The sequence below is a fragment of the Ciona robusta genome, chromosome 10, assembly GCF_009617815.1.
Source record: "Ciona robusta chromosome 10, ASM961781v2".
NCBI lineage: Eukaryota > Metazoa > Chordata > Ascidiacea > Phlebobranchia > Cionidae > Ciona > Ciona robusta.
In genome coordinates this window covers 619,101-636,137 of record NC_143244.1, presented here as the reverse complement: position 1 = coordinate 636,137, position 17,037 = coordinate 619,101, and the positions used below count along the sequence as shown (strand labels likewise).

The window sequence follows — 17,037 nt, the reverse complement described above, 5'->3', positions numbered from 1 at the left end:
TGTTCGAGGCTCGTTGCTGCCACCTTTGTGTCGCATCCATACGCGCAACTATGCGACGTTACACCTTGCCGCAAACATTATCCGTGTTTGCTAACTAAGTTTCAGACACGGCCTTGGATCGTGTTTTAAACAATTAACAACGGTCTGTGGGAGTCGTGAGGATACGCTTTTGTAATTCTTAACAGAATGAGTAGGTGTCCCATCTTTCCCCACTCTATTATATTAATTAAAGTAGCTATAGGGCTGGGGAGTTGACATCAAATCATCAGCAGTAGTTAACCCTCTAAAATAAATGGAAAAGCATTTGTTAGAAAGCGTGGATGAACTTTTTGTTAAAAGTTCGAATAGATTCGTGTTTATGCACCATGCGGGTGAGATGAACGAATGGTCTTTGAACAAGAACTATAAGAACCACCACTTGAATAGTGGCAAAGAAACTTATCATAGCAACATATTTTCATTTCTGAAAGTAATTTGATCTCAAGCAGCTCCTCTTAAACGTTCAGTAACTTCTCAAGTACTTCTATCACTTTGCCCACGGCTACCTAGAACTTTAACCGGAGAATTATATTAAATCGTTGCCAGCCCAGGGGGCTGCGGCCAAGTTTGTTTATACATTGGGGTGACTTTGTAAATACGAGGTGTCAACCAGTGTTTAAAATGTTGTTTTAATTTTCCCCGAAATGTTTATTTTAGTTTGCTGGTTACAGTCTTCATTGAGACAAGCAGAGATATTGAGAAATACTTCATGTTTCATTATCGCAAGAATAATGTTTTCTTTTATTTATACAGATCACACTTACAGACCTGAAAGTAGCGAACAGAACTCAGTTATAAAGCGCAGTTTAAATTATATGAATCACTATAGTCGTCTTGAGGGCCGTTTATTGTTTTTAATTTTGTGCAGATAAATTTAGTCCGATTTTTTGTGCTGCGCAGATTTTTCATCTTGATTAAAAGTTTCATAATGAGTTGGGCTCTCTTGGAGAAGTTGTTGGGTGAAGTAGCCACCCATTCAACGCTGATCGGGAAATATTGGTTCTCGTTCTTATTCGTGTTCAGGGTGATTGTAGTTCTAAGCGTCGGGGACAAGGTTAGTTACTTCAAGAAAAGTCGACCCTCTGTGGTTCTATGCCATAACCAATATATGCGTCATTATATATATGAACGGGTCCGGCGGGCAAGTTATGAAAAGGGAACTTGGATTTAAGCAAGAGTTCGATTATCTCAACTGGTTCTATATTCTATTTCATATGGGTGAAGTCTACAGCGTGGCAAGCCATGGAAGATTTAAGAGTTAACACATTACCGCAATCAATAGCTCCATACAAGAAGTCTCAGGGATAATGGGCAAACTCTGTTTTATCGATATCAGTTCCAAGGTTTGCGCCTCGCGGTTATAGGATCTCATGCACCCATACAGAACAAAATCGACTCCAAACATGGCGTACTCAATACATGTGTCAATTATGTATTGAGTACGCTCCAAGTGACAGTTAACCAGTGTTTCCGGGTTTAAAATAAATCTCACCAACCTTCATGTAAACAGGTATACAGCGACGAGCAGTCAAAGTTTGTGTGCAACACTTTGCAACCTGGATGCGACAATATTTGTTTCAACCAATTTAGTCCAATATCCCATATAAGGTTTTGGGCGATGCAGGTTTGAATATGTGTGAATATTTAATGTAGTAGGGTGGGAGAAGACGGGACACCTTAGCACATAATATCCAAATATCGTGAACGTGTTTTAAACAATTTACAACGGTCTATGGGGAAGGGGAGTCGTGAGTTTATGGTTTCCTACATCTACGAATGTTCTTTATTTACTACCAAATGAGTTGAGAAAATAGAATGAAAAGGTGTCCCAACTCCCCCACCCCACTTTATCATAAGTTATAACACGGGTGATTTGTTTCATACATATTATGCCTGCAAACGGTACCATGTATAACTTTGTGAGTGTTTTGATATAACTGCGTCCATTTTGCAAAACCCATAGTGAACGTCACCAAAGAAATAAATGTCACTTATTTTATTCTCGCGTTGCAAGATGAGCTCTGAGTTGGAGCTTTTACCGCTAAGTGTCTTGCCTAAGGACACATATGCCCGCAATGATATAACCGTGCGAACATCGAACCCGATATCTCTCGATGGTCTACATGCAGACGAGTGCCAGAATTTAAATTTTGTTTGGTTGGATATGTTTAGGTGAGCGCATTTTAAAACGTTTAAAACTACTGCGCTGAATTATCCGTCAACACAGAATAGTTTCATATTTCATGACGTCACATTGTTCCAGATTCTCCTCGTTTCCCTACCAAGTGTTATATTCATAGTATGGGCGATGCATTCGCTAAGTATAACGAAGGAGAAACGAGAAAAGTTGCAAAAGTTGGCAACCCAAGTGGTACGTACAGTGAATGTGACGTCATTATACATTGGTGACGTCATCGCTTGATTATGACAATTGTGACAATCCAACGATGACGTATAGTTACGTCACTCCAAAGGAGTTAAATACAGAGTGTTTACTTACGTAACCAATACAAAATGATGTCATTAACGTTTCAATGAGAAATTGTTTAACTTCAAAATAACACCATACAACCGCAGGATGTCGCCACAGAGCCCATGGAAAGAGACCCGGATGTAAACCCCACCCTACGTCACAGATACTCAGATGCACCGCCCAATTATAATTCAACGGCGGCCAAGAATGAAAACGTTTGTTGTCTTTAAATATTTTTACCGACTATAGGAGGGAATTGTTGCATGGGGCTTGTTAAGAGTGAAAATAGTCGACACTTTAAACAACCCATTGGTGGTCACTAGGTTTGGGCAATTACCGTGTTCTTCCCAAGGCTCATACAGATAGTGATAGCAGCATTCAACACTTAAGGAGTTAGGATACTTAACGGTAATACACAAAAAACAATAACCTACAATGCAACATACTATAGGAACTAGAACAATCGTGTTATAACGACTGCCGATACTCCGCCATGCGAGGATAAACAATACATATTCATCCACGCATGATCATCCACATATATTCCCAGGAAATCGTTTCAAAATCGAAGAAAAGTCGTTCGAGTAACCGAAGAAGCGAAGCGATATATAACAATGAACTTCCGGGTTATAACAAAGGGCTTCCAGTAGCTGAGGTCGTTCCCGTGCAAACTGTTATCCCTAAAGTTGATTTGAAGCAAATAAAAGACCCGCCCATATTGGCCGCGTAAGTTTAGTAATGAATAAAGTCACTCAAGTTTCCGACAAGGATATAAATGACCAACCAAAAGTCATGTCTGCTTATCCACACACTGCACTAGCTTCAACAACTCGACTGTGAACATGGGAGTGGCAACCATGGATAAGTCACTCAAGTTCCCACCCACAAGGAGATAAATGACCAAACTAACCAAAAGTCATGTCTGCTTATCCACACACTGTAATAGCTTCAGCAACTCGACATAAATGAACGACCCTTCTCAATAGATACGTTCTACATATTTACTTCCGAATGGCGATCGAAGCTTCATTCATTGCTTTGCAATATATTCTGTTTCAATTCTACGTCCCTGAGATGTATAGATGCCAAGGCTACCCTTGTCCACAACGTGTTGAATGTTTCATATCACGACCCATGGTAAGTAACGAGGTTTATGGCTTGCTTGAATGAATAAATGTAACTTGTTTACCCTGGCGTGGCAAAGACAGTATTGATATTAAAACGTTAACACAAACAGCAGATTCTTGAGTCCTTGCTACGACTAAAGCTATAGTTTTATTAGTTTTAATGCGCCAGAAACATCGATTTATCTATTTCATAGGCATTTCCTTTTTATGTAGTTTCTAAAATGGGCGTAAGCGTTTCTTTTAACTGGTATTCGATATGGGTGTAGTGCTATGTGCGAGGTACGCCAGAAGTGTTGAAATAAAACCAGAGATATACACCCAAGTTATAACTTCCGGAGTTACATCCACATTCAAGGATAAATAAGATGCTTTTATTTTTCACAGGAGAAAAACGTGTTCCTGATATTCATGTACGTCATATCCGGAGTTTGCCTCGTGATGGATTTCATGGAGGTCAATTATTTTGGATTTAGGAAGGTAAGTGTGGGTTGTTTTGGTCAAATATCACAGAAGATCTTCAGTTCTTGGTTGTCGCATTCGGAGATAAAAATCTCATTAGATAAACAACTGCTGTTTTATAACCGGACGAGGTACCTGGGTGATTTTTTCGAATAAACGGTGTATATCATGGAATTTGTGCCCAGAGCATAGTTAAACGATCGTTTTAACGTTCTAAGCTACAATTATAATTCCAGTGTGTTCATTTAATCCGGGGCAAGAAGAGTGGAACCTATCTCCGTGAGTTTGAGGCAAGATGGCACACCGATCCCGTTTTGGCTGGGAGGTTCAATCCAACAAGGGGAGGGTATGGGTTGAGGAGACATAGAGATCTTAGCATCACCGATGGAAGTGGGGACGAATATAGATCGGTTGAAACATCAGACGATGGAAGTGGCTTCGAATAATCAATGTGTTAAAGTTATATATATAGGACTGTGGGTAATGAACACTTGAGCAAATAAGATTCAAATATCCTGATCGAGTTTTAAACAATTAACAACGGTCTATGAGAGTCGGGAGGATACGGTTTTATAATTCTACAAACGTTCTTTGTAATGGGACAAGAAAATAAAATGAAGTGTCTCATATTTCTCCACCCTGCTATATAAATATATGTTATTTAGTTTTAAAAAAAAAACAAGATTACTTTGTTTTATGTGGTAATGCTTTAGTAATCGCAGCCATCAAAGCAAGGCCACTGCATGCTATGGCCGGACATGTTCTCTTCGTTCATGTTAAATCGGCCAAATACACAAACTAAATACGTTTGATGCAACAGTTAAATATAACAGATGGTTGCAGAATTTACTTCTTCCACACACGTAATAAACATAAATTTAGGAAGACCAATATACTCGACACATTAAAGTAAACGTACATTCTCCAAGCAACTCCCGAAACTGCCACGACAAACGCTACGCCTTAATCGTCATGTGATCACATCGCATGTTTTACCAGACATCTGAATAAACTCAAAACACTGACATTCTACTGCGTCATCCTTCCACTGTGTTGGTTTATGACCAGAATATGTGAATACCAGACATGACCGAGCTGTCAACGGAAGATCTCGCATCATTTACCATTAAAGCTAAGGTAACATGAAGCTTCAACATCGGATAAAGCCCATACAGTACCACCTCACCATAGAACTTCAGACAGAATAGAAAGTAGGGCCAAATATGGCCTATATATCCTGAGACCCATTGCGTGCCCACCGTATGACCTGATAAGATTATTCTCTTACGGGATAAAAAAGATCATAAACTTCAGCTTTATACATTGTGTGTACTTGCGAAACCAGCATACGTATATTATGCGTTAACACTGAGTAGTGTAGGCAAGCAGTGGCCGCTCTTCAGCGCCTGGTAGTGGCCTGCGTCATTTTCTTGCAATTATCGCTTGAAGTGCAAAACAGTCGGCAAAGTTACACAGAATGTAAATGGGCCAACTGTGGCCTATGTCCCATGGCATGCCTCGCTATAGGACCTCACCCATATAGAGAGACCTACAGTATCTTAAAGTTCCGTCATCAAAACGCATACGGAGATGAGAAGATGATTATCCTTGAGGTATATTTAACGATAAGTTGCCTCCCATGGCCCGGGTTGAATTCCCGCATCTCAAAATCCACGGTTGCAGATGAGACATCTAGTGGACGATTCAACACCAGCATACCGGTCACCGCGTCAACTTTACGAGCGGAGAATAACCGACCGGGGTTGGTTGCGGGGGTTACATAGAACCTGTTGTTCTGGCTTGCTCTGAAAATAAACAAATATTGAATTAACTTTTTTATTTATAGGGGCAATGTCCTGAGACCAGATTTGACCCATGAGCCCAAAATATGGCAAAACTCTATCAGTCTGTGCACCATTACACCAAGAACACAATAAGAGTGAAAGGTTTGAATTGCACGCTTTATATGGAAAAAGCAAACATTTTACTATATGCACCGTAGCCCAAGTGATACAATATATCCATTACAAACCACTATGTAAAAGGGGTTCAAGGTACAAAATACACCACACAAACCACGCACCCCTCGTCCACCCCGACGCCCCAGCGGAATATATCAACAGGGTAATTGAGGTTGGCCGGGATATCTATGAAACTGAAGGTGTACGACAACGGATCCTTCAGACATTTTCGATCCCAATCCCTGCAGCGGTCCCTATGGCAAGTGCTGACATAGAAATAATATACCAATTACTTTATGCACTCTATTGTTTATATGTTAATTTGTTCTAGTAATTAGAACTGACTGTGAGCTACTTGATATTTTTAAACAATCTGCATAAATACTTTTATCCATAGCAAGCTTTACGAATATAATTTGATTGTAAATTCACGAGTATTCTGTTTCATACACCTCGTGCTCGCTTACAAGTTACCACGTATGTAACTTATTTATCCTCGTGCGGGGGAGCGCAGTTGTAATAACAGTGGCGTTTTATTTTGTGGTAACTTTGTGAGTGACTGCTTTGATATTTAGATATAAGTTAGTGTCGACATGCATATTTACTTCATGCATGCATTGCAGTAATACCAACTACCATACTATGTGTTAGCTCGGAAATAATGTGGGGGACAAACAACACCAACGCATTGAAAACTTCCACCAGTGTTGAAACAATATTGATCATCCGTGCAATTGTGGGTGCCTGGAATATTATCAATCATTGTGAGTGTGTATGTCATTAGTTGGGACACTTAACAACAATTTCGCAAACCCACTTGTATAAATTTTAATTTAAGCTCCAAAAAGTTAATTTAGAAAACATCCATAAATTCCCCCCCCCCAATTTCAAAATAATAATCGGCCACAAAGTTAAGCGGACACGAGGTGTATGAAACAGAACACCCGTGTTATAACGACTGTCGTTTCCCAGCCGCGCGGAGATAAAGCTAGACAATAAACTTAACTATGACATCACAATCTCACCTCGTTCACATTCATCTATGTCATGACAATCCTGATTGTTATCCCCTGTGATGTCATAACCGGGTGGGCACGTGCACACGTATGAACCAGGGGTGTTAACGCATTTATGACGACATAATGACCTTCGGAACCCTGCGTGTCGCTTCACATGTGACCCTGGTCGTATGATAAAAATGAATTATATATTGACAGTGACAACCGTAGATAGTTGGTAAGAGCGCTTGCTTTGTAGTTAGAGGGAAGACCCGATATTACAGTAATGGGCATTATTTGAAAGACACTTAACGACAATTACTTAAACCCAATGGTTACTGATGGATTGTCTATAGTGTCAGCCATACACAAAAAATATTAATTTAAAAAGTTACACAAGTGGTAACTTGTAAGCGAGCATGTGAGGATAAATAAGTTACATTCATATATATTATGATTTATTAAACTGATTATGACATCACAACTTACCTAAATCACCAGGTATGACATCAGTAACAGGATGTCGCGTCTCACTGCATTCATCAACATCTAATATAATAAATATAATATTTCCACTCAAGGAGGGAATACACAAGTTACATTTACTTTCTATAAAAGAGACTTAAATATGGTACAAAACAACATTTTCTTCTAATTACAGGTATAATTTCAAATATTTAAAATGTAATAGCTTATTTAACACGCTTTTCAACTGATTAGTTTTCTATATGTTTATCGTACTTTGATGTTTGCCACCACAACAGAAAAGATAAATATATTTCATGTTAAAAGTAAAAAAAAATTAAGATCTAATAAAGAAAAAAAATGGTTCTGCTGCTGTTGCTACCAGGAATATAGATATAGTTGTATACATAAATGTAAGACACTCAGTAAATATATATTAAGTTACCAAAGCAAAGGTTTTGCGCGGTCCCAATCTTATAACCACGCTCACAATAACAACCTTCGTGTGTGGAGCGGTTGGAACAGATCGCTCGCTTGATGGGACCGGTGAGACTTGTTTTAACAACTGTAGAGTGAAGAGAATTGGTTTTGGTTAAGTAACATAGGTGATACCGCTGTGATTACAGTATAATGAGATCAGATTAATTAAAACAGCAAAAAGACAGCGTGGTGTTTCTCAATTAACATGGGTAATATATAAGTGTGGACGAGTGGTGTTTCCTAAATAAAATATGACATTTTACAACTCGTATAGAATTGAACAGGAGAACTAAACATTATGACATCACACTCACCTTTCTGACACCTTCTTCCCTTATACCCCCTTAAACACTGACAAGCGTATACGTTGTCATCGTTTACTTTCACACACCTTCCCCCATTCTTGCACGATAACTTGGCACACGCTCGGTACTCAGCTCGCATGTCTGGGTTGAATAATGTTATGTGTAACATGTATTGGGGAAAGTATTTTAGTAAATGTGAAAGAGATCTTTTGTCAATTGTTTATTATGTGATTTTAAAGGACCCTTCGTCTAACTTATTGTATGAGAAACTTAGACTCTGAAACATTGCTATGAAAAAAAAAATGAAATAGTTTTAAATAAACTGAAATAATGCCAAAGTAAAAGCAAAACATTTGCATCTTAGCTGCACATAAGCATTAATACTTAATATATATATCAACCACCTCACCTACACACAACACGTCGTGTCCACTCCATGTGTTGTTTCCCAAACATGTTCGAACTTCTGGGCCTCGAAGATGGAATCCATCATCACAGACGAAATATACTTCGTTGTTTATTGGGACTGTGGCCCCGTTTATGTCCGTACGAACACCCAACATATGTCCATTGGGTGGAGCAGTGAGCGGGGCACAAGTTACTGGGGAAAAAAATAGAATTGAAATTAATAAAGTAGATAATATACAGTGTATTTGTGACACTGTTTCGTTTAATTGAATTTTCTTGTTTCAAAATCACATGTTTATGGTTGAGTATTATATTGGCCCTTGGGTTTACTTTTTAACATTTCCTTCAGTAATTACAGGGGGATGTTTTCTTTCATTATTTTGATTAAATATGTAATATTAAAGTAAGTGGCTTTGCAAGAGTATTTTGAATCTGTTTAATTTTTAAACTTTACAATTGTTTGTTGATAAATTTTAATGATCTATTTCTTCAGTTAAGGAAAATTACAAACATAATAAAGATAACGACATACCATTGTATAATAAGACAAAAGTATTACATTTCATTGTGCATACTTATATATGAGTACAGACATATAAATGACATGTTGATAAACCTGTATGACATCATAAAGCAGCATAAAATAACCAGGTGTGATGTAACAATGGGATTTATTACACGGTAAGTGACCATGAAAAGGATCAAACAATTTAATATCAAACATGAAATAAGATCAAACAAATCTTACACACTGAGACTTGGTTACTAAAAACAGCTAACAGCTAATATTACAAAATCAAAAGTTACTAGTCTTTAAAAAAAAAACTATTTAAAACATTTTAAACATTTTTTTCAAAGCATGCAGTAGACAGTAATTGGTGTAGAAATACTTTAACGACGTAAATACCTTTGGTTTTGCATTCAAAACCACTGAAAGATATTTTTATATAATCGCCCCCACAACCTATGTTACCACGCCAACCTACACCCCAGAAATTGGTCGTAATTCGTCGCGCTTAAATGAGCGTGACAAACTTGACATTTAAACCCCTATAGTGGAACGTTAACTTGAAGAATCAACATTGATCAGTGTTGCCGGATTAATACCTAACAGTGTTGCCGGATCAAAACTAACTGTGTTGCCGAATCAAAACTTAACAGTGTTGCCGGATCAAAACTTAACAGTGTTGCCAGATAAAACCTATCAGTGTTGCCAGATCAAATCGATCGTATGATCTGGTCAGTTTCAATTGAAGTATTACAGCCAATACACACATATATATTTATGTGAACACAATTGTTAGCATTTTTATTTTAAAAACTTAATTTAAACCTAAAACATCTTAACACCATTTTAACTTCTTACGTCACTAAAGATGGGAAATGAGACAATATGTATATATGAGGTGTAATATTTCTATTGAAACTAATAAATAATATATTTATGTTTAATTTTACCGTGGAGAACAATACCCATACTGTGACATCATAAACCACATTATTATGACATTGATGGATGAGAATTATATGAACTGTAACATTATGATGTCACAGGGGATTAAAATAAGACTCATTGTGTCGAATAGAGATGTTATTAATACACAGATTCATCTGGTGCTTTACTACCACGCGTATATATAGTCTTATAGCCAAGATATTTAGTGAATTGATTCAATTGTCACAAGAGCATAAGTTTTGAGCTTTTTCCGATCATGAAGCTTCGTTTACAACAAACCTTCATTTATAAATATAAGATATCTATGAACTAAGGTATTTCTGTAATGGACAAAAACGTTTAAATTCCCCTTAAGACCACATGACCTTAAAATGGCCAATCAAATGCCATCTAGATAAAGAGGGGTGTGGCATCATAATCGCATTATGACAAAACAAACAAAGTTCTTCTTCTCATCCAGATTAGTGGATTTCTATGGAATGCACCAACATGAGTGAAAATTAGTTTAACTTAAACAAAGCTTAAAACTTTTGATTAAACGACATTTTGTAGTTTAATAATCCCCACGGTATTAAACAAATGTTGTGGTAACTACCCAGCATTATTTCGGTGGTGCTAACCGCTCTACACGTACTTGATTTATTAAAGTAATTCCTGTTTAATACTCTTGCGTGAGATATTGCATCCTCATGAAGTTTCCATGGCAATTATGTTGCCATGGTGATACGAGGTGAATTTTATGAAGACGTTTTGTAAAACTATCATAAACTATAAAATGCACAATCAATTACCACAAACGTTTAATACAAGTTAAAAATATATATGAAGTTGTTTTATAAAGTTCTTAAAAAAAAATAACTACAATGTAACGGATCATACCCATTAAAAAGTGGTATATGAATTAAATGTTTAAATTTAAAGTTTTTTAATTAGGCAGAAAGCTTAATGTCATGTCAAAAAAATTCCCAAAGGACTTTATCTAATTCAACGCTTATATAAGTTATTGTTGTTTGTTTAGTTGAAGTTACAACAAGCACTGATGCTGTGTAGATATATTTATCATGAACTTCACCATCCCCTCATTATAATGTATTTGACATTTAGAAGAAAATAACAAAGCCAACCATTATAAGATGAACTTCTGCTTATCTATACCAACGTACACTGACATATAACGATGCAAGGCGTGCCGCGAAACTTTCCTAATTAACAATAATTTATAAACAACTTTTCGCAATTTAATAGTACAATTGTGAAACAGAGGTTTTAATAATTGGTGTGGAGCCAAACCTATCTAAAGAATGAAGGTGTTTCATGTCTGTGTAAAACAGGTCGCAAAATTATATAACTTCATTGTCTTCATTAAAAAAAATACTAAAATTGAAATGTTTCGTTCTGTTTGTTGCACGTAATGGTTTAAACTTAAAATTTAAATTAGATCAATTTTAAAAAACTTTGAACAAAGTACTAATTTACCCTGATAAAGAGAAACAGTCTTTTTGCATGAGTTGGAAGTGTTAGATTTAAACTTCAGTACACACAACATTAGAGCAAATATTTTGTAATTTAAATTTTGACTGTTTGAGTATTATCTTAAATATCTTTTGCGAAGTTAAAATCTTTCACAAAATTTTACGGAAACCACAGAAAATGATCCTACAAGAGACAACGCCAAGTAAGTCACCACTTAAATAACTGCGGGCGTTTATGAGAAAGTTTTCCCACCAATCGAAGGTTTCTGAACTTTCTGTTTTACTAAGTGGTTCTAATGGGGCGGCGTGGGTTGGATTAGGGAGTTGGAAAAATACCAAACGTTTAATCTTCTCTGTTAATAACTATGCTAAAGGTTATCTGCTTGCATTAACCTCACTTAACTATGGCATTACTGCAGCAATTGTTATTTATATGTATTTTGTTTGTCGGTAATGCACTAGCATTTATTTCAACAGGTATAAGTTTCATATTTTTTAAAGGACATGAAGATCAAATTAAATAAACCAACAAAGAGAGACTGATTTAATGCAGGGCCTTACTAATATAGAATGGAGTTAAGCGTTGTGACAACTCTGGCCTAAATCCTAGGACCCATAGCATGCCCCACTGTAGGACCTCACCCATATAGAATAGAATGTGCATATACAATGTTGGGGTAATGTGCCAACTTGTATAAAACATAATCCAGCCCACAAACCTGGTGGTCCCCCCATCTCCCTCTCAGCTTTGACGGCCATTTTGTTCATTGAAACGATCTTCCGTTGTAAACCTTTGAACCCGACAACTAAGCGACGTTCCTGTCGTAACAACAACCCTTTCAAAGTTGCGATGTTGTGTTTTAACTTCACTATCGTCGTCGTCGCCTGCGGGGGAGGATAATATGTTGGGGTAAGATGGTACATACGCTGGGGTACCATGGAACATACGTTGGGGTACCATGGAAAATCTGTTGGGGTACCATGGGACATACATTTGGGTACCATGGTACATACGTTATGTACCATGGGAAATACGTTGGGGTACCATGGGACATATGTTGGGGTACCATGGGACATATGTTGGGGTACCATGGGACATATGTTGGGGTACCATGGAACATCTGTTGGGGTACCATGGAAAATACGTTGGGGTACCATGGGACATACGTTGGGGTACCATGGGACATACATTTGGGTACCATGGTACATACGTTATGTACCATGGGAAATACGTTGGGGTACCATGGGACATATGTTGGGGTACCATGGGACATATGTTGGAGTAAGATGGGCGCATGTAGGAGCAGGATGTGACAAGTTTTAAATCTCTTTTATCATCCTATTTAATAATAATATTAAAGAAAGAAAATTTACAGAAATATAGAACTGCACTCTAATTCTGACTTTAAAGAGCGTTTAAAGACCCATATAGGATACAACGTTAACTTTTCTATTATATATTTGTCAGGTTATATTGGTTTAAAGAGCGTCTCAAATTATAAAAGTTTTACATCTGTTATAAAAATCATAAAAATAAATTAAATAGAATCATAAAAACTATAAAAGACATCAAATAAAGTATTTGCACAACCCATACAGTACAATAATATATTGTAGTTTTACGCTTTAAAAAAAAATTAACGATTTTTAATTTGGTAATATTAAAGTTTTTGTACATCACACCCCTGCGTTCGCTGGTGCTGTTTTTCGTCAGTGTTATTTCTATTTAAGTTAAAACAAAAACAAAATGTCAGGAACGAAGATTTATACCAATTGTAGTGATAGAGAAACACGACGAGAATCCAGAGAATGTAAAACTTTCAAATCAATCAATTAAATAAGTTTTCATAACAGACAACACACAAGTTACTGTGGGGGAAAACTTCACATCTTTAAAACTTAAATCAACATTTTTTAATTTGTTGGTCACAGGTGATTAGTTTAGCAGATTATCAACTGTAATATAAGATGTCTATGTTTGTTGGTAAACATTTCATTTCTCTTTTCCCTCAGTGGTTTTCAATAACATTCAAACTTTAACCTAAAGTTTAATTGTATTCAATAAAAATTGAATCAAATTTTATTTAATACGAACAAGTTACATTATAAAGTCAAAGTTAACATCCTTTTTTGTATTCATAAAATGCATGGAAAAAAACTAAAGTAAAAGGCTTGTTATTCTCACTAAACTCTTGACCAATAAATTAATACTTGCATGGCGGGTCAACAACAGTCATTCTAAAACCGGTGTTCTGCTATGTACACCGGATGCCGGCAGATTCTTATTTTTTAGATTTTTTATATAGATATATATATATTGACCAACGAATATTACATATTTTACTATTTCTTTTATAAGACCTAACCCACCAGACTCATCATGCCAATCATGATAAAGTTTGTTATGAAAAGAAATGATTGCAGTCATCAGTAGCAAATAGGTTGTAACTTGATACAAAGGAATTTTGAAAGTGAATATCAATCTCTATTTTAAAGCAGTGTTTCCAATAAGATTTTAAACCAGTGTTTCCAATGGCATTTCAAACCATGGTTTCTAATGAGATTTTAAACCTGTGTTTCCAATAGAATTAGAATTTAAACCATGTGTTTCTAATGGCATTTTAAACCAGTGTTTTCAGTAGGATTTTAAACCAGTGTTTCCAACGAGATTTTAAACCAGTGTTTCCAATAACATTTCAAACCATTGTTTCTAATAAGATTTTAAATCTGTGTTTCCAATAGAATTTAAACCCAGTGTTTCCAATGGCATTTTAAACCAGTGTTTCCAATGAGATTTTAAACCAGTGTTTCCAATAGGATTTTAAACTAGTGTTTCCAATGGCATTTCAAACCATGGTTTCTAATGAGATTTTAAACCTGTGAGAATTTTAGCCAGTGTTTCCAACAGGATTTTATTTAGTGTTTCTAATTAATTTCTAACATTGGACTTTTAACCAAACTTATTTCTTATATATTACTTTAAACCAAGTCTTTTACTTTAAGATGCATCACGTTGACACAATTACCTACAAAACCAGTACCCCATCTTTTACCCAGAAAAGAATGTTCGGTCATAAATCACATGAGACACTAAATAGACAGTTTGGTATTTCCCACACCCAAGTTATAAATCTTACATGAATTTAACAAATCCTATTTTAAACTAAGTCAGAATGGAGAAATGGAAACGTTACACAATTTAACCAAAAGAACTTATAAAACTAATTTACCGACTGCTTAAGCTTCTTAAGCTTTACTTAAACTGTGGGTAACTGTTAAGTATTTAGAGTTCCAACCACAGGCAAGGAGACGTAAACAAACACAATGTAACTCCTGTGTCTGAACTTGGGCACAGAGGAAACCAAGTTCACATGTGACCCAGTCAGATTAACCTTCACCAAACATTATTCTATAAAACACACCATAAACTTACGATATTTATTGAATCTTAAAATTATGAAACAAATTTACAAAAATATTTTCGAATATATCAGAAACGTTAAGCCACAAAATCAATGGTGTTTACAATTTGAATGAATAAATGAATGTAACTTACTTTATCCTCGCGTGGCCGGAAAACGACAGTCGTTATAACACGGGTTTAACACCTCGTGCCAGCTTACGAGTTACCATGTATGTTACTTTGTGGGTGATTATTTTTTTGGGGGGGGATTTTTTTAATTTTTTTATGTATGGCTGATAATTTGGACAACCCATTAGTGACCACTGGGTTGGAGCAATTGCCGTTAAGTGTCTTGCCCAAGGACACATACGCCCACAATGGTAGCAGCGACAAGCCTTGAACCCATTACCTCTGGGTTACAGGCAGGCGCGCTAACCACTATGCCACGGCGCCGGACAATTGAATTATAAGCAATTTATTTTATTTAATCCGAAAATTGGTTTTTAATTAAAACTTTTACCAATTTAGCATTTTAAATATATCAGTATAAACAGTGATATTAAGATAATGACTTTTGTTACGGAAGAATGAACACATTACAACTGTTGCTAAAACTTAAACAGTGTTACTTTTAAACTCGATTTAGTTAACTAGAGCCTTGGGATTTAACCGAGCTTAAACATGGCTTAAGTTTAGCTTATGTCTGACTTAAGATAACTTTAATTCAATCCAGTCCAACCATTTCAAAGCAAAACATCGACAGTGAATTTTAGGTCAAACAATCACAACGCAGTAGTCCCCACGCACGTCAATACATCGTAAATCTGCCGTCTAAGTTTATAAACATTCTAAAAATAAGTTTTCGGATTCTTTAAGAAATACTAATGGCTTTTCAACACAAATATTTGTATATACATAATATATATATAATATATATATGCGGATAATTAGGGCAAGTTGTATATAATACATACTTTTCAAATCATATTTTATCGTGTGTTTTAATTATATAGCGAATTAAAACAGTAACTTGGTAACTTACACGAAGTCATTTGGTTCATCGCAGGTAAATACATTGGTTTATTTAACTCTGTCAACTACCGGATTCGAGTGCATAATCTCACTATATTCATTAAAACACAATTACTTATGCTCAAGAAGTCGCGCGACTTAATTCTCGCGCGCGTTATTATGACGCGACAATCGATTCTAAAATGCTGACTTTGGAATAATTCAACACAGCCGTTTCATGACGTCACAGACGCGCGCGTTCGAGAATTTAAATCGCTGTTTAATTACGCGATTGTTACATGTTTCGTGTGACGGAAACGGGTTACGAATTAAAAGAATCGACCGCGATGAGAAATTCTACAAGTAAATTTAATTCTTCGTTCGTAAATAATAGACGATTAATAAAACCGCCAAAAGTTTTAAGTCGTTAAAATACAATAGTAAATTCTAAAACAAAGACGATTCGAATCCAACCGCGATGGCTTATTATAACAACTTCCGGTCATTATCTAGACGTTCTAGAACTGATGAAACAATTAAAACAACAAACAATCATTCTTACCTGACGTTGGCATTGTACCGGTGTTTGTACATTAACCAGAAATGCCGCAAAGACGAACAGAAGTACAGACTTTCGAGCGTTCACGTTGCACTTTACGTTCCCCATTGTCAAAGCGTTGTGTAATGTCTTGAGCAAGATACATCGCCTACTTTTGTGCCTTCTTCGTGGAATTTACGTTTTTTCTCCGAGTACCTGAGCGCTATGTGAATTATCCTCGAGCGTTCGGGCTTCTGGACAGGCGAGTTTTAAAGTATGAATGAATGTCGATCATTTATCCTTGTAGCGGGAACCTTCAGAAGTTATAACGCGGTGTTCGGTATCACGCATGTTATTAACAACAAATACGTTACGAATACGAGATTAACAAAAAAAAATCTCCCAAAAATGTGGCTAAAACGAATATGTTTCACAGTTAAAA

The 17,037-nt window shown here is 36.3% G+C and overlaps 2 protein-coding genes across 4 annotated transcripts; one reads left to right on the top strand and one right to left on the bottom strand.

The window, feature by feature from the left end:
- Window positions 1-404: 404 nt before the first annotated feature.
- Window positions 405-5,269, top strand: LOC149729266 (gap junction delta-2 protein-like). Its single transcript, XM_089886391.1, has 8 exons — window positions 405-1,093; window positions 1,550-1,663; window positions 2,303-2,410; window positions 2,617-2,727; window positions 3,063-3,238; window positions 3,499-3,649; window positions 4,024-4,116; window positions 4,335-5,269. Exons 1-8 carry the CDS (start codon window positions 968-970, stop codon window positions 4,542-4,544), a joined length of 1,089 nt encoding a protein of 362 aa, XP_089742517.1. The 5' UTR covers window positions 405-967; the 3' UTR covers window positions 4,545-5,269.
- Window positions 5,270-5,407: 138 nt separating this feature from the next.
- LOC149729265 (fibulin-7-like) lies at window positions 5,408-16,881 on the bottom strand. Of its 3 annotated transcripts, none has more exons than XM_089886387.1 (10): window positions 16,620-16,881; window positions 12,363-12,528; window positions 8,717-8,908; window positions 8,317-8,448; window positions 7,968-8,087; window positions 7,547-7,606; window positions 7,085-7,240; window positions 6,701-6,803; window positions 6,182-6,325; window positions 5,408-5,903 (listed from the first exon to the last, which is right to left on the bottom strand). In XM_089886387.1, exons 1-10 carry the CDS (start codon window positions 16,722-16,724, stop codon window positions 5,672-5,674), a joined length of 1,410 nt encoding a protein of 469 aa, XP_089742513.1. In that variant the 5' UTR covers window positions 16,725-16,881; the 3' UTR covers window positions 5,408-5,671. The 3 variants fall into 3 exon arrangements, with proteins under 3 accessions (XP_089742513.1, XP_089742515.1, XP_089742514.1); XM_089886389.1 differs by lacking the exon at window positions 16,620-16,881 and adding an exon at window positions 16,089-16,265; XM_089886388.1 differs by lacking the exon at window positions 16,620-16,881 and adding an exon at window positions 14,656-15,036.
- Window positions 16,882-17,037: the final 156 nt, after the last annotated feature.

What these genes read in the sequence shown, in the direction of transcription:
- LOC149729266 (XM_089886391.1), top strand. Translation starts at nt 968, where the DNA reads ATGAGTTGGGCTCTCTTGGAGAAGTTGTTGGGTGAAGTAGCCACCCAT. An exon ending in AAAAGTTGGCAACCCAAGTG is followed by an intron (nt 2,411 to 2,616) that starts GTACGTACAGTG and finishes ATACAACCGCAG; the next exon opens with GATGTCGCCACAGAGCCCAT. An exon ending in GACCCGCCCATATTGGCCGC is followed by an intron (nt 3,239 to 3,498) that starts GTAAGTTTAGTA and finishes CCTTCTCAATAG; the next exon opens with ATACGTTCTACATATTTACT.
- LOC149729265 (XM_089886387.1), bottom strand. Translation starts at nt 16,724, where the DNA reads ATGGGGAACGTAAAGTGCAACGTGAACGCTCGAAAGTCTGTACTTCTG. An exon ending in GGAGATGGGGGGACCACCAG is followed by an intron (nt 8,909 to 12,362) that starts GTTTGTGGGCTG and finishes TTTTTTCCCCAG; the next exon opens with TAACTTGTGCCCCGCTCACT. An exon ending in TATTTCCGAGCTAACACATA is followed by an intron (nt 6,326 to 6,700) that starts GTATGGTAGTTG and finishes TTTCTATGTCAG; the next exon opens with CACTTGCCATAGGGACCGCT.